This window comes from Chroicocephalus ridibundus, chromosome 2 (assembly GCF_963924245.1).
Source record: "Chroicocephalus ridibundus chromosome 2, bChrRid1.1, whole genome shotgun sequence".
In the NCBI taxonomy this organism is placed as follows: domain Eukaryota; kingdom Metazoa; phylum Chordata; class Aves; order Charadriiformes; family Laridae; genus Chroicocephalus; species Chroicocephalus ridibundus.
In genome coordinates, this window is record NC_086285.1 from 143,859,345 (window position 1) to 143,876,793 (window position 17,449).

Below are 17,449 nucleotides of genomic sequence, written 5' to 3' on the forward strand. Positions count from 1 at the left end.
TACCACCGTTCAAGAGCTAGTTAATGTTTTTTCCCCTCTGTAAACAACCACATTTTTAAACAGATGTATTTAAGGTACTTGGAGCTAGAATATTATGCATTTGTTTGACCAGTATGAAAAATGCCTTCCTCCTCTCTGCCCCCCAGTGCTTTAGTATGAGCTCTGAGGCTGTAAGGGTTTCAGTTTCACTAAACTCTCATGAAAAACTTCAAGATCTTTTGCTTGTATTTGCATAGCAGTTATAAGCCACTGGCTAAGAGGATTTTAACAGCCCTGAATATATTAGCTCTGATAACTAAATATAATATCTGACATAATATCTAAATATCACGTCTGACTATCTTAGCTCTTGCACCTGAAACCTATCACAGGAAACAACGTTCAAAATACTGCAGGAAACCCTTCTCACAAATTTTAGAGGAAAAAGCCCCAAACCCAAACAAGGCGTACTCAGCTCACGTGTTCCACAGCATCCTCAGGCGGAAGCAAGCAGGTACCCTCGGAGGATGAAGTCCCTCCTGTACTTTGCGTCCCGGCGCAGCTCGGGTTCCTGGGATGGCAGTGACTGAAGGGCAGTGGGCGGGGGGGTGGATTCACCTCCATCTTCCGAACCAGACCCTGGAATTGCAATCCTAAAAGACTCCTAGAAAGGACACCTCCCATGTGAAGTTTTGTCCTTGCTTTTGGCAGATTGTTTGCGGGCATTTGAACTTCTCCCTACAGCACGCTATTTTTGTTTCTTCCACTCAGGCGTGTCTTCTTTAGTTTAGAAGCAGACAAAAAGCAACAGCTTACATCTTGCCTGAAAAAATGTTCTCACGAAACTTTTCTATATGCAGCCTCTCAGAGTGTGCTCCTCAGCCGTGCTTGTTCCTATTTGCTATACTAAAACGTTTTGTTCAACTATTTCTCCTATTACAGGGAAGGAAGTAAGTAAAAAAATGAAGTGTTACTCACCTATGGTGTAACTAGGCTAAATTTAGATGATACTAGTAAAACAAGAAACTCAAGTTTCATGGTTTAGATATCCCCACCTGGAGTACTGCGTCCAGCTCTGGAGCCCTCAGCACAGGGAAGACATGGACCTGTTGGAGTGGGTCCAGAGGAGGGCCATGAAGACCACAGGACTGGAGCACCACTCCTATGGAGACAGGCTGCGAGAGTTGGGGTTGTTCAGCCTGGAGAAGAGAAGGCTCCGGGGAGACCTTATTGCGGCCTTTCAGTACTTAAAAGGGACCTACAGTAGAGATGGGGACAAACTTTTTCGCGGGGCCTGTTTCGATAGGACAATGGTAATGGCTTTAAACTAAAAAAGGGAAGATTTGGATTAGATATAAGGAAGAAAATTTTTACCATGAGGGTGGTGAAACCCTGGAACAGGTTGCCCAGAGAGGTGGTAGATGCCCCATCCCTGGAAACATTCAAGGTCAGGTTGGACGGGGCTCTGAGCAACCTGATCTAGTTGAAGATGTCCCTGCTCATTGCAGGGGAGGTTAGACTAGGTGACCTTTAGAGGTCCCTTCCAACCCAAACTATTCTATGATATGTTTGTCTAGTTAAAAGCACCTCATCTCTTCTACAGAAATAGACACAACTTCACCGCTTATTTACTTCCATCCACTATAAATCTGCTTTGTGCATTCACACTTTCTGGAGTCGCAAAGAACCAGAGGAGTGTGTGTGTGTGTGATTTTCTTTTTAAGATCTGCCATCTTTTCACATCTTGGTCGATGTGCTACATAAATTTTGCACTGGACGTTTTGAGATCCTAAAGTACACAACCTCTACTTGCCAAAACCGCTTAACAACATTTTCAGGGAAAATTAATTTGGGCAGGGTGAAAGGTAAATCCCGAAGGCAATTTAGTCCTTCCACTGATGTTAGAGGATAAACATGCATACACTTATGTATACACACACACACACTTTTTTATGCTTCTTTAGCTGACAGCTAAAAAAAGTTAACCCGCCTCAGTAGTGGTCAAGGACCACTTGAGGACCATTTGGATGAAATTACACAAAAATCAAGTGGAGTTGCCACAGATCTGGCTACGCCACTTAGAAATACACCATTAGAAAACAAATGCAAGTAGTCTCAGTTGGGTGAATGTAACCCTTCATTATTCCAGAAAAAAAGAAGTAGGAGCTTGTATTAGTGAAGCTGAAGCCTGAACTGTAACACTCAGCGGTGCTGCTCTGCCCTCTGCAGACTGGATCGTATGATCACATTTTACCCAGTATTACATTTAAAACGCAACAGAATAAAAGTGGTCAATGTGAATTAAACATACATGGACACTACCTTCTAACGGTGCACTGGCATGCTGCAAGTCCTAAGAAAGGCAAGTCAGGAGTACTGCTGGGTCACTGGGTGTTTTCTGTGCGTTCTCACCGAGTCCAGGCTGCCCACTACGTCTGGGAAGCAACGACTGCCTGAACAGCACCAGCACCCGGAGTCCCAATTCAGAACGGAGTCTAGGAAATATTTATGCCTGCGACTCCAGTGTACGGCACACAGCATTTCTTCATGATGGAGAAACAAGGTTTGGTCCAACTCCCGTATGTAGAGCAACTTCTTCCTGGAACTAAGAACGGTTTTCTACAAGATCTAGGGGACAGCAAATGCTGTGATTCCTCGATTGATCTCCCACTTTTAAGTGACCAGTATGATGGTAGTGATAACCTGCCTTGACTGACACACAAAGGTACCAGCATTCCACTCTGCAAGAAATTTACCTATATGCCACCTCCCACAGCACTGGCTCCATCTTTTATCCAAGGTAAATATCCAAGAAACATGGTAAATTCATCCACCTTTATGAGCGCTCTATAATGTAATGTTCTCTCCTCATGTTATCATGGTAAAGAATGTTAAAAGCCGATCTATTTCTCAGGTACTTGCTACATCCCCGCTGATGTGAGAAAACACACACAATGGTACTTACAGTTTCTTATGAGCTCCACAACGTTTTTGTATTAAGGGCATTTCAGAACCCTTCCGACAGAGAAAACACGGTCCTACATCATTTTCAGAAGGCTTCTCTTGGATAGAAACGGCACAATACAATTTACACAACGCACAGTTCAGATTTGTTCCAACTTTTTTATTTTATTGAAGTGTCGACATGTGAAAAACACTCTCCTCGAAGCACACATGCCAAGTCCCAGGCAGCATGCATGGCCTCACAGACGAGCAGCACCCGACACTGCTTTACTCCATCCCCTTCCAGGTTGGCCTATCTGCGGTTATCGGGTGTCACACAACAGACAAAACTGGTCAGGGCTTGTGCGAAAAGAGCCTGGCAGTAAGAAAAATTTGCCTACACAGCTCCCAACAGAGTTCCTCTCCTATTGTGTGAGTACCACATGTGCTGGTTACATGACCCAAAGACTCACATGTCAGGACACAAGAGAAGCGAGCAGTCTTTCAACAAGCGGCAGCTTCCAGTGCCCAGCATTGGCAGGATGCCTTCCGTACAGAACTAAAATGGGTGCTCAGAAAAACAAAATCTTTATTCAGTTTTATGCAGTGCAGAGCTTGCAATATGTAATGCTATTATGCTTCTGTAAGTTAAATTTTATGGCAGGGCAAGATCCTTAATAATTACTCTTCCGAGCTATACTCAGCATCTGGGTTGGACACCCTCCATAAAACAGGTAAAACAAGTGAGATGATACAGTTAGAGCAGCACATTAAAATTTGATAAAGAGAAGCTCTCAAAATGTACTATGTACAACTGCATTGGATTCCTATCCAGAAGTTCTGCAAGAACACACATTTAGAAAAGTTGGTAGGACATTAAACCACTGACAACATTTCCAAGTGAATGCTTTTGTGTGCATTGGCACCTTGTCACCCGTCATTGCTTTTGTTTTGTTGAGGGATCTGCCACAGACTAATGCTGCAGGCTAGAAAATTTGCAAGCACATCACCCAAGCAAAATGAAAAGTCTCAAGTTTTCACCTTGCCCATTTCACAAACAGAAATGGTATTATTTCTTCCAGAGCAAAAAAAAAATATGGAGGAAAACAATGGTCACATTTATACTTAGCAAAACTGTTCTCCAGTACTTCCGATTGACAGCAGCTGAATGGCATTCTTAAAACAAAATTCTTCACATAATCCCTGCTATCTCAGATAACCGACACGGAAATATCACTTAGGGTCTGGGCTACATCTTGAAAATCTTGTGCAATCTTACAATACCTTCATCAAATGAACACTCAAGCTCTAATTTTACCTTTCTTTACATTCTTTTCATTTGAGGACTTTGGGGCGGTTTGTAACATGTAACTGAAGAAAGCAAAGGGAGGGAAATAAAATACTTCATACCACTCCTATTTCCAACAAAATAATTGTATTTAATGACATAATAACTATTCTCAGGTCTGGAAATATGCTAAATTCTGTAACAAAAACCAATACAATGAGCACTATTTCTGCATCAGTTTAAAACTTCACTTGGTCAAAGAGCTGCCATATCCCACCATTCTGACCAAGGCCAGAACAAGTAACTACACTTGAATGAACATAATGATTTCATGGGAATGCACAGGTTTCCACTTACATTTACCAATTAAGATTATCTTCTAACATTTTCAGCACTTGGAGTGCAGTCTTAATGGTGTTAGTGATACAATCGCCTGACAACAATCTCTATCCAGAAAGAGAACTCTTTCTACAACTCTCTAGGCTAATAAGAGAAGTGGGCCCATGTGAACCTCATGAGGTTCAACAAGGCCAAGTGCAGGGTCCTGCACCTGGGTCAGGGCCACCCGTGGTACAAATACAGGCTGGGGGATGACGGGATTGAGAACAGCCCTGCCGAGAAGGATTTGGGAATACTGGGGGATGAAAAGCTAGACATGAGCCAACAATGTGCACTTGCAGCCCAGAAAGCCAATCATATCCTGGTCTGCATCAACAGAAGCGTGGCCAGCAGGTCGAGGGAGGGGATGCTGCCCCTCTACTCTGCTCTGCTGAGACTCCACCTGGAGTACTGTGTCCAGCTCTGGTGTCCCCAGTTCAGGAAAGACATGGACCTGTTGGAGTGGGGCCAGAGGAGAGGCACAAAAATGATCAGAGGGCTGGAGCACCTCTGCTATGAGGACAGGCTGAGAGAGCTGGGGTTGTTCAGCCTGGAGAAGAGAAGGCTCCAGGAGACCTTATTGCGGCCTTTCAGTACTTAAAAGGGACCTACAGGAAAGCTGGGGACAAAATTTTTAGCAGGGCCTGTTATGATAGGACACAGGGTAATGATTTTAAACTAAAAGAGGGTAGATTTAGACTAGATACAAGGGTTTTTTATGATGAAGGTGGTGAAACATGGGAACACTCAAGACCAGGTTGGATGGGGCTCTGAGCAACCTGATCTAGTTGAAGATGTGCCTGATCATTGCAGGGGGGTTGGACTAGATGATCTTTAAAGGTCCCTTCCAACCCAAACTATTCTATGATTCTACGATTCTATGAAGACTGAGGGATCAGGTGACCTAGAAGAAATGCTGACTAATGGTGTCAATAGATACTGGTGTTAATCCTTTTTACTTCCCCTACACTCTTAGTCCTTTTGTCTCAATTCCTTCCTAGCCTCCACCTTTTGTGTGCTACAGGCTGTCTTCTTGTCATAAAAATCACTAGAACGGATGTCTTGAACTTTTGTTTCCACATGATTTGCTTCCCACGCTTGGTAGTGCAAACTGTTCCAGAAGGGGTGACTATTTCTGTTGGTTTGTTTAAAGAAGGGTACATGAGACATGCTCCGTTTCCAAGTCACATAAGACTTGGTCTCATGAACTGAGATGGGTGTTAGGATTTTTCCTGTTTCCGGCTCACAAGCTGCAAGCCTAACTTGTTCCCTACGTTGTGGCACAAGTTCCACTGCAAATCCAGGCCAAAAGAGCATCCTGTGGGGCTACTTGGTCATCAGTTTCAAATGGTCTTGGAATAGGCAAGCCAAGGCAACTCAGCACTTTTTGAAATGTATTCCTCTTCAAGAAGAAGAGTGGAAAGTAGGTTTACTCTTCTCTAGGGCTTGTTAATAAAATACATACTACTGCTGGGTTCTTCTCTTACCATTAGCACTAATGTTCTTTGGGAATGGAAATCGCTCAGGCCTGCCTGAAGAACACTCAGGAACACTTACTGCTTAGTCCACACGGGGGCTATCTCTTCACAAAGGACAGAAAGGCAAGTAGACCTCTTCCAGGAGCTGACTGAGCATCAATCAACTGGTTTCTGGGTCTCTCTGTCTCCTGAACCTGCAGTTTTAGACTCTAGCAGTTGAAACTTCAGCCTGAAACACCAATTGCACTGAAGACAATACATGACCCTAAATATGTCTACAGCATTATGCCAAGGAGTACCACTCCAAAGCCAACTCACCTCTGAACCTATTAGCAAGGCCTCATGTGGCACTGGAACACGCACTCCAGAGCACCGAAGCACTGCATATGTAAGAGCTGCCAGGACTCCCAGGCACACTGCTGGTCCTCTGCACCTTCCAAAAAAACACTCACGGATTGGGGAAGGTGAGCAGGATGCAGAGTACACTATGCCTCTGGTTACTACTGGGATCTACTCTTTCAGAGGGGTAGAGACAAGGCGACAGATTTGAGAGATGACCTCTATAAGAAAGAGCACGCAATTGTTTTGGAAAAAAGAAAGAGAATGACAATGTACAGTGTAGGGCCATGAACAAAACTTCACAAAAAAAGAAATAGCTCTGTATAGAATTGCACAAAGTAAGTAATTCTGAATTTATCTGTAAAGTATCACACACTGCATAGCAAAAATACTGACAGACTTCCCATTTTGAGACACTTTTCAAAGTAGTAATTGCCAGGACTGGTAATCCTTTCCTTCCTCTCTGCCCACCCAAAACCTAAATCCATCTCCTGTGTTATTTATACATAATGAAAAGAAAGAGCTCATAAACTATAGTGACATTAACTGTAATCAAGACAATTCACCAAGTAATGTGATACTGGAAGTACTTTTACGATGTTACTGGGGGAAAGGAATGTGTTGAAACAGGACAGTTACACTTTCTGAATATGTAATATTTTGAAGTGAAGCTGAAGTGAAAGCTAAGTGAAACTGAAAAAAATCCAAATTTGAACGTCAGTGGGGATATATATTTTCTCACTCTTAAAAGCCTGAGCCTTTTTTCCCTCGAAAATATTGATAGAAGAGTCATATATTCTTCAGAATCTCTTTTAAATTGCACAATATTTAATAATTGCACAATAACTTGTTCACCTCTTGCAGTGAAGGCTGAAGGGAGATCCAAGAAATTCACTCTGGTAAAAGTCTTTAGTCAGCAGAAAATGCTTTGAAGAAAACAGTAGAAACTGGAAGGAAATTTCCAGCACCTGCAGTTTTTGGCTACTGGTGGGTAAAAGAAAGTAAAGTTTTGGGGTGTGCTGAAACCTTTGAGGTGAGAGCTGATCTTGCAGTAATTTTTTGAGAGATCTACAACCACTTGCTCATTAACAGCTATGAGCAAAGCAGAAAAGCAGTATTAATTTCCATGCAGAAATTCATACGCTTGTGTGTCATGGCTGCATCCCAAGTCACCATTTTCAGTCCAAGATTTTGCAGACATGGGAAATAAGGATCTCTGCTAGATATTAGGAACAGTCTCAAGGTGCTTTGCCCCATGCCTCAATCTGTCGATTTCGTCTTCCTCTTTTTAACGCTTCTGAATATCAGCTTTAACCTCATTTAGCTTCCAGAAAGCCTTCAAATAGGTTGTTTCTTCTAATAATTCAACTCCCCATATTGCTTGCGATACAGTTAAATTGAAAAAAAAGTTTTCAGGTTGAAGTCTGGGTGTTATCATCTATTTCTAGATAGAAGTATTCAGGTTTCCATCTGTTCTCAGAAAACTGCATGGGAATCAAATTGAGTTTATGACCTGCTTCCACACAAGTAGGTACCACACACAGGAGGACTTCATTCTGCATGTTTACCACAAACCCACCGAAGCTGCTGGTCTGTTTGGAGGTCAGTTAGTTCATCAATGGATCTCCAGCTGCACTGACAAGCATATGCTCGTGCTCCTTTCTTCTTTATCATCTTTGCTCTTAGTTTACTGAGCTCAGGCATGTTATTCCTGCCAATCAAGTGAATTCAGTTTAGGAGCATGCATTTTTTTTAAAAAGAAAAAAGACTCACAAGGCCATTTCAATTCTTAAGAACGTTTTTTGAGTACCACTATCATGAATGAATTTAGGGATATGTTTAAATTCTGTTTTGAACGCAATTCTTTCCTGAGAGCAGTCTCAGTACATAATTGCTGTATTCTCAGATCAGCTGAGATCTGACGTTTTTGTAAGCAATGTTCTGTTTAGAGACCCTGTATCAGCCTCCAGAGAAAGAGTTGGGAAGAAAACCAGGTAAAGTTAATTAAGTGTTAAGAAATTATCCAAAAATGTGTTTATCTTATCAAAGTTGTTGTAAGAATCCCTATGCAGAATGAGTAAAACTACAGAGTTAAACTTTTCATCAGGAACTGTTACTGGATTGTTGTTAAAGTGACTGAAATTAAATGGCCATAAAAGGAAAGAATGTACATCAAACCACAAATAATCCCTGTGCAAGCATCAACCACAACAAATGAAAAAGCAGCATGGCTATTACAAAAACAAGTTGTTTCAAAAAACAAGCGAAAATTTAGCATTTTAACTATCCCTGCTCTCATGACCTCCTCCTGGCCAATTACGGGCCACTGAATTGCTCAAAAACATTAACAAGCCCAGTTAAATAAAGAAAATACAAGCCAAACATCAACAAAAGAATTTTTAGAAAAAGAGATCAGACATCTATTAATGGAAGGCAAATGTTTAATCTCCAAGTTTGCTTTTTAAAAAACAGGTTAGTCAAAATAAATAGCTAAATATCTTGCTAAAGATTACAGATTTTAATCAGTTACAAATATCTGATAATAACACCTTTCATGTCCTTTTAAAAAAATTATTAATTTCAAGATCTCAGAAGCAGAATAATTTAGACTTTGATTAAATAAAATAATATTATTTTTATTTAACCTTTCCAGCTACCAAACTCATCTCTTACTGCTTTAAATAATGGGAAAATAAGATCTGCACTCAAAGACAAACACAAATTTTGAAACTGGAAGGGAAATACAGGAAAAACCTTACATGTAATTAATACAAGAAAAATATTGCGAAAGGAGATGATGTATCCATCACTGTTCTGCTCCAGCTGTCACACCCCCTGGTGGCCAACCACATACTCTGAACACATCCACTACCTCCATCAGCTAATGGGCATGAACTGAGACTTTACTAAAATAAAAGGAATACAAATTTGAAGTCTGTATTATAAGCATGCCTACTACACTACCCTTCACTAAGTTTTAGTGATACAGTTTTAGAGAAACTGGAAATAAGAACTCCTTAATTTTAAGTCTTCAAAAAAAGTTGAAATAACTAAAGACACCACAATATAACACGAAAACAAAAATCCCACTATTCCATTTAATCAAACCTTGCTTCAACCAGAAGTCTGGTAAGAAACAAAACTATTTGATTTTCACTGAAAATGACAGCATAATACTTGATACTGGAAAAAAGAAAACCTGACTTGAAACAATCACAGTCTGTGACTGAAGGTATCGTGAGAAGTACACGCTGAACCGTCTGCATTCATTTTGTAGGCATTCTGCAACGGCACACCAGAGGCCAACCCACTGCACAGATTATCTGCTTATTTCAGCAGTAAAGTTGCCTTTTGATCCATGAAACTTGAATTCTTTTTAAAAACAGAGAGGAAGAGTGATAGGGAAAGAAATGGACAGGCATGAACACAGATTATGGGAGATGCTGCATCCCTTTCCCTGCAGACTTTCCTACCTGACCACCAAACAAGCTGCAACACGCTCCTTTCTGGGTAAGACAGGAGCGCTCAGGACTTTTCATCTTTTCTGTTCCTATCAAACCCCAAAGCACAGTAACACAATACTAATATCAAACCCACCTCAGACATACCTGAAAAAAAGGTAATCACAGGACTGATCCCAGATGTAGCCATTGAAAAGTGACACACGGAAGTCACAAGCAGTACAACGAAGCTGATCACAAGTTCTGGTCAAAAAAGAACAAAAACCTTCAAGAGCTTATTACAATCAGAGAAGCTACACAGATTGTAACTTTTTTTAAAGTACAGCGCTCACTCAGAAATAGCAGAACCAAGGTTACCCTGTAATCTTATTTTTTTTACATTTAGCGCATATTCATTATGGTATGTGTTTTAACTATATGATCATGTATTATTTTTACAGGTTCCTAACCTCACTGAACACACAGAATAAACTAATATTCTCTTGATATTCTCTTTGGTCCTCCTCACTGCTATGACACCTGATCAGCATCCAAATATGCATCAAGTGCATAGTTACTTACTACAAAAAATCCCACATCGAAATGTAATAGTGTTCTACAGGATGTTGGGGATAAATGTTTAAAGTACTACTAAGTTCAGCTGCAGTTCCAAAGCACTCTGGATATTTTCAGTTCAGGCTCTGGGATGATTTAAACCAGCCCATTGCTTTAAGTGACATATGTGCCATCACACAGAAAGCTGAAGAGAGGCAGGGAAAAAAAAAAATTCTACAACAGCAATTTCCTTAACTACATGGTTTTGATTTTTGGAGTCTTGTGTCTCATTTGCACACATCTTTCAACTGCTCAAGCGAACAAAAGATTTAGTGGTCAACAACAGAGGACTGGAAGGGACCAGCTGACTTCACTGTAGTTACAGGCAGCCATATGTTTAGGTGAATATAAGGTGTCCCTGTCCAGTTCGAATGCAGAACTCTGTACCACCAGAGAAACACAGATGTGATTAAAAATAATGATAAAGGAAATAGAACTTTTTTTTTTTCACATTTCCTACCTTTTTGAAACATTTGTTCCTATGCCACATGGTGAAGAGCTTCCACCCAGATACACTGGACAGCATCTATGTGGATTTCATTAAAAAATATTAAATTATAACAAAACATTTTGGAGAAAGTAGTACAATGCTTCTCTTAGTTTAACAGCATGATATTTCTAAAATAATATTTATTAAATACAGGCAAAGCATCCAAATGTTTACAAACTATAGAATTTTAAAATTTCCATTACCAAGGTGTTAAAAGAAAAACTGTATGACAACCACTCTCTACACCAAATACATATGGACTACACATTACAGCTTTTGATAAATGCTTATATCCATAAGGCAAAGGAAGTTCAATAACTTAAATAATTAATAAATTTATAATAAATAATTTTGACCACATTAAAGCACATCAGTAATTCTTCAAAATAATGTTTATCTTTTGTTTTTCTGTAAAAAGAATACTTCTCTAAATAATCAGTTTCTGTCTTAGTTAATGCCAACACAAATTAATCAGTAGCAATATTATTCGACTGACACCAAGCTATAATCAAGCTATGTTCAAATAGCCAAAACACTTTTCACTTACCTTTTCCTATGAGTCTGTACAACAACACTGTTGCTTTCAGGTGTGAGACTTGCAGACTTAGACTTCAATTTCTATTAAAAAAAGCAATTAAAGAATAAAAAGTAGCATTACAGCAAGGTAACAACATTCTGGTTTTTTTAATAAGCAGGAGCCAGAAAATATCAGTCACGGAAGAAGGGGACTAAGAATTTGGGAATTTTCTTGCTCGGGTTTCTGTGAGGCTCTTTGAGGCAGAGGCTGCTGAAGTAACAGATAAGTGAGGAATGAGCCTTCTCTTCCCATACTGAATTCCCAGCTCCGCCTGAAGGAATTCAACACCACATGATCACTTTGACTTTACAATCAAGACTTAGTATTTCATGCCCTACCCTAATTATGCTTTTAAAAGCAATTTTAAATTAGGAAACTTCTGCCTCAGTGTTTTGGAGCTTTTGTTTTACCGAAAACACATTAAGGACTTATATTATTAAAAAAGATACAGTGTCTTTGAAAAGTTTGTTATTTGCTGCACATAAAACAGGTCATTTGAATTCTAGAATACTAGAATTCTAGATCCTAAATGGGAAATCCTAGGGATGTAAAATGATAAAATTATACAAATTTACTGACATAATTTTCGCTCACTCTGACACATGTATTGTAGCATACAAGTGTTATTTGTTGGTTCAGATTTAGCAACTCTGTAAGAAATCAAAGACAAGTAAAGCAAAACCGATGTCACTGATGAGAATAAGAGAATCTGCACAGGGGGTTATGAAGCATAAATACCACAATTTTCTATGAAGCATAAATACCACAATTTTCTAATGATGATACCTAAATGAATATCTATTTTCATCTCCATCTCCTGCTGTTGAACGACAGAAGCCATCTGCAGATGATACATAACGGGGAGCAGTGCTTGGTATGCCAGACGACTGCACTGCCATTCAGAGGGGCCTCAGCAGACTGCAGAAATGACCTGAGAGAAGTACAACTAAGGGGATATGCAAACGCCCACTGCTGGGGAAGAATAACCCTCATGCACCAGAACACACTGAGGGCTGACCAGCTGGAAAGCAGCTTTGCAGAAAAGGCCGTGGGAAATTCGGTTGATGGTAAGTCAACCATGAGCCAGCAGCATGCCCATGCAGTGCAGAAGGTCAACAGCATCCTGCGCTACATTAGGAGGGACATTGCCAGCAGGCTGAGGGAGGTGATCCTTCCTCTCTACTCAGCGCTGGTGAGACAGAATCACAGAATCATTTCGGTTGGAAGGGACCTCTGGAGATCATCTAGGACAACCACCCTGCTCAAAGCAGGGTCAGCTTCAGCAGCTTGCCCAGGACTGTGTCCAGTTGGGTTTTGAAAATCTCCACAGACAGACACTCCACAACCTCTCTGGGCAGCCTGTCCCAATGTTTGACCACCCTTGCAGTAAAAAAGTGATTTCCTATGTACAGATGGAATTTCATGTGTTTCAGTTTACACTCATTGCCTCTTGTCCTTTCACTGGGCACTACAGAGGAGTCTCGCCCCGTCTTTACTCCTCCCATCACATATTTACACACATTGATAAGATCCCCCTGGAGTCTTCTCTTCTCCAGGCTGAACAGTCCCGGATCTCTCAGCCTCTCCTATGAAAGATACTCCAGCCTCTTAATCATCTCCATAGCCCTTTGCTGGATTCTCTCCAGTAGCTCCAGCTCCCTCTTGCACTGGGAGCCCAGAACTGGACACAGTACTCAGATATGGCCTCATAGACATGTCTGGAGTGCTGTGCCCAGTACAAAAGAGACATGGACATAATGGTGATTAAGGACTTAGACCATCTGACATGGAAGTAGAGGCTAAGAGAGCTGGAATTGTTTCGCCTGGAGAAGACAAGGGTCAGAAGAATCTTATCAACGTATAATAATGAGGAAGAATAAAGAAGACGTGGGCAGACTCTTCTCAGTGGGAACCATTGCCAGGAGAGGCAATGGGCACAAACTGAAATACAAGAAATTTCAGTTAAACATATAAAAAGCTGCTTTACTTCTTGCGAGGGTGGTCAAACACTGGAACAAGTTATTTAGAGAGGGTGCAGAGTCTCCACCCTTGGAGATACTCAAAAGCCATCTGGACATGCTCCTGGGCAACCAGCCCTAGGTAGCCCTGCTTGAGCAGGTGGTTGGACCAGGTGATCTCCAGAGGTCCCTTGCAACCTCAACCACTCCATGATTCTGCAATATTTGACACTATGCTCTATCTTGAACTAGCACTTCCTTTAATTGCCTGTTATTGCCTGGGTAAGACCATTTCTTTATATCTCTCCTGTTCCTCACTATAGGATTGTTGTATTTTCCTTTCTGCTTTATTTTCCAAGTTTATCCTACAGCTTGTTTTAGGTCTTTTTTTTTTTTTTTTTTGCTTTAAAACAGTTTATGGTGCTTTCCTTTCCATCGCTGAACCTCATCTGTTCTGCATTTTTCCAGACTCCTACTCACCAGAGGTGTTTTGGCAAAGCTGCTGTCATTACAGATTTCGTCAATAATGTCATCTATATCTTCTTCACTGCTGCCAGCACTCATTAACAGTTTAGCTGATCTGAAAAACAAACAAAACAGGCTCCATTTTGTAGCATAACCAAAGCAGTTCTAAGAATTGTAAATTAAAACATAAAATTAGTTACAGCCTTTTTCCTCTAATATTTCTGTAGTACCTAAGGTAGGCCATCCAAATAATGACTGGACACATGTAAACTGAAGGATGACGCCTTTCAGCCCCTGTTGAACTGTCCCATCACAGGTCTTATTTTTGCTTGCTTCTTTCATTTCCAATCACTTCCAACCCTGAATTAAAATTATAATATAACCCATTTTGCACTTACTGAGCACCAGATTGGACACCCCTGATTTTTCACATTAATCTTCAGCAGCAGGAATATAAAAAGGTCAGAGGGAATTCTCTCCTCATGCTATATACAACTGCAGGGGTTCTGAAGGAATTCCTGCCAAACTGTATGCATTTAGAGAGATCACCTGCACTTTGCTTTCATTCACGTGAGGAGTCTTGTCTCAAGTCTGCTGTTTGCTAGCTCTTTGTCAAAGAAAAGGAGGCCTGTAGTACTGCTGCATCAACCAATGAAGAACAAATCTACTCCTGAGAAAGAAGAAAACTGTGTGATTTTTTAAAATCTTGTAATTGGATTGTCTCTATTTGGGTGCTCATCTAACCTTTATATCAACAACAGGGAAGTCCAGTAATGTGGCCAAAAGTAGTGGAGTTGTGGGTCTTGTGTTAGTCATTTGGCTCGCCAAGATCCTTGCCTGGGACTCTGAAACGCCTGTTGGGTAAGCACTCAGCAGCCCACCTGTGGAGACATCTGGCCAAGCCCCTCTGGTCCACAGACCTTCCAACAGGAGCCTGAGACACCTGGGAGGGCCGGGATGGAAACCTGAGGGAAGGCAAAGACACCAGCGAGGGCCAGGATGGAACCCTGTGGTCCGGGATAGAACCCTGCAGGCCGGCAGCGGTGCGGCAGACGGCTTGTCGGTACCGTCAGCAGTGACCCTGTCCCGACCAAAAACCGTCGGTATTCAGACCGTCATTTTGAAAATTATGAAATTTGAGGTGGATACATGCCCGTGTAGAGTGTAAATTAGGCGCTTACTGCAGAAGATATGGTTAATAGAGAAAGTATGAACGGAATACATAAATGACTGAAGTATCAACAGAATAAAATGTTTGATAATAGTACTGCTAAAGTTCTTCCTGCTATAAACTGTAAGATTTATAGATATTTTATGATGCACCACGAGGTCAGTAACAGAACTCAGTAACCCCTGATCCTAACTCGGGAGCAAATTAGTGCAGCTTTTAACGCCATATTTAATCCGAGGTTGGGATAATTCCAAGAGACAAAGACTATCTGAAGTAACTCGGCTCGCTGGCCCAGGACTTGGGTGTTTAAAAATAAGTAAGACAGGGGATACTCGCTGACCGCCGGCCAGCGTTTCGGCTCCCGAACCCGGGTATTTTGGGCTCCGGAGGGGTCTCGCCGCACGCCGACCCCCTCCCGCCCCACAGGAGGGACAGCCCGCTCGGCGGGGAGGTGCCTGAGGGCGCCGGGACCGACGTAGGGTCGCTAACCTGCCCTCCTTCGCCGTCTGCTCCTCCTCCTGGCCATCGCCGTCCCGGTGGCCACCCGCCGCGCCCTGCCCCGGCAGGCGGCAGAGCCGCCTCTCCACTTCATCCAGTAACTGGTCCAGGTCCTCCGCCATCTTGCCGCCGCCGGCCGTTGCCAAGGCGGCCCCGCGCCGCTAGGCGCCGGCAGGGGCGGAGTCTCCGCGCCCGGCGGGGTGTGTGCGGGCGCCTGTGGAGCTCGCCCGCCGCCGGGCCCCCGGCCCACCCCGCCTGCCGTCCCGGCAGACGAGGGTTGAAAGGAGGAGAGAAAAAAAAAAAAAAAAGGGAAAAAAAACCGCCCTGAGCCGCTAGACTCCGGCCGTAGTCGGCAGGATTCGAACCTGCGCGGGGAGACCCCAATGGATTTCTAGTCCATCGCCTTAACCACTCGGCCACGACTACGCATGTTGGAATAGTGTTTCTCCGCCATACTAGGTCTAATCGGCCGGGCCCCCGCCGCACCGAATCGGGCTGAGCCGCTGCGCTCTGCCGCGGCCGGCCGTCTGCCTCGCAGCGGGACGCCGGGGGACGGCCAGGCCGCCGTCAGCGAAACGTTCCCCGATACAACTGTGAGGATTATAGCATAGAAACGACATAAAATAAGAGTTTATGCCTAACGTATTTGTAATATAACTCAGTATGAGGTATATCGGTCCGTTTAGAGCAAAACGAAATGGTTGCACTTCACTAAGTCCCGCAGGAGAAGCCTGTCTTTTTGCGTAGATTAGAAACGCTTGTTCAGAGAATGGCCCCTTAAAACCCGGTACACTCACAAGCAGACATCCTTGACAGCGTTCGGGGAGCCCAGGGCAGACTCGGGCAGTCGGGGAGAGAGCGGCAGTACTGGGCTGGGGATGACCGGTTCTGGTCGGTTCTGGCTGGTTTCAGCTGGGGCGCTGAGGGAAGCGGCTGCAGCCCCGCCTGCTCGTGGGGTTTGTCGGTCTTCGTGTAGTAATACTGCTTTTCCTGGACAAAGAGATAGCTTAAGCAAACGGGCTATTTTTTGTGTGCTTCATTTAGTATTTTTGAGAAAAGCCCGATAAAACAGGGTCTCGCTGTTAGTATCCAGGCAGGCGTAGGAGGTGTGGGTCACTGGTCAGCCAAGGTGTGCTGCGGCCTCCTCTGCCCTCAGTGACAAGTGGAAGGTGAAATGCCTCAGGGTGGGCACGCTGCCAGGGCCGTCACTGCTGACACTTTGCGACAAACGGTGGAGCTGAAGGCTGTGCATTACTATATTTGATTAGAAACCTAAGGAAGCAATTTAGAGAGAGGTCCTGTTAAGCAAAACAAAGCACTGCCGTCTCCTCAGCTCAGCTGAGACAGAAAGCTCTGTGCTCGCGCTCCCCCCCCCCCCATTGCCAAGACTGTTCAAAATTTGTCAGCCCATGATGAAGTGGGGGCCGCAGTCCTCAACGTCTCCAAGCAAAGCCTCTTGGTTACAAGGTGTTTTACAATCCTCCTGGTATTCCAAGTAATGGGTTGCAAGCCCTGTTTGAATTCCCTCGTACTTAAGCTGTTATTTCATCGTACCGTTTTCCCTCACCGTGCATCTCAGGGCTTTGTTAGTGCCCCAGCCCTGTATCATGGCACATGGGGGAGATGTGTAGTGTAGAACAGTTGTGAGCCTTCCCTGGGTTGATGTGATGGAAGAAACTAAATAGTGTTGATGCTGCTCCAGCTCTTTTAAGTGGTCCCTTGGTCAGGACTCGGTGTCGTGTAGGTAAATTCAATCCAGAAGAAGTGGATTTTTTGGTGGAATTTTTACATTCATCTCTCGCAGCTGTGGAGAGTTTAAGCTAATCACAA

The 17,449-nt window shown here is 42.9% G+C and overlaps 1 protein-coding gene and 1 non-coding gene across 2 annotated transcripts; both read right to left on the reverse strand.

Moving 5' to 3' along the window:
- Positions 1-3,054: 3,054 nt before the first annotated feature.
- Positions 3,055-15,746, reverse strand: CFAP418 (cilia and flagella associated protein 418). The gene is made up of 6 exons (XM_063327230.1): positions 15,611-15,746; positions 13,966-14,065; positions 11,498-11,568; positions 10,921-10,986; positions 10,014-10,109; positions 3,055-8,116 (listed from the first exon to the last, which is right to left on the reverse strand). Exons 1-6 carry the CDS (start codon positions 15,739-15,741, stop codon positions 7,957-7,959), a joined length of 624 nt encoding a protein of 207 aa, XP_063183300.1. The 5' UTR covers positions 15,742-15,746; the 3' UTR covers positions 3,055-7,956.
- A 217-nt stretch (positions 15,747-15,963) lies between these two features.
- Positions 15,964-16,045, reverse strand: TRNAS-AGA (transfer RNA serine (anticodon AGA)). The gene has a single exon. It is a non-coding gene; the product is annotated as a tRNA-Ser (tRNA).
- Between the last annotated feature and the right edge of the window lie 1,404 nt (positions 16,046-17,449).

What these genes read in the sequence shown, in the direction of transcription:
- CFAP418 (XM_063327230.1), bottom strand. Translation starts at nt 15,741, where the DNA reads ATGGCGGAGGACCTGGACCAGTTACTGGATGAAGTGGAGAGGCGGCTC. An exon ending in GTACAGACTCATAGGAAAAG is followed by an intron (nt 10,987 to 11,497) that starts GTAAGTGAAAAG and finishes AAATCCACATAG; the next exon opens with ATGCTGTCCAGTGTATCTGG. An exon ending in TGTGATTACCTTTTTTTCAG is followed by an intron (nt 8,117 to 10,013) that starts GTATGTCTGAGG and finishes CTTGATTGGCAG; the next exon opens with GAATAACATGCCTGAGCTCA.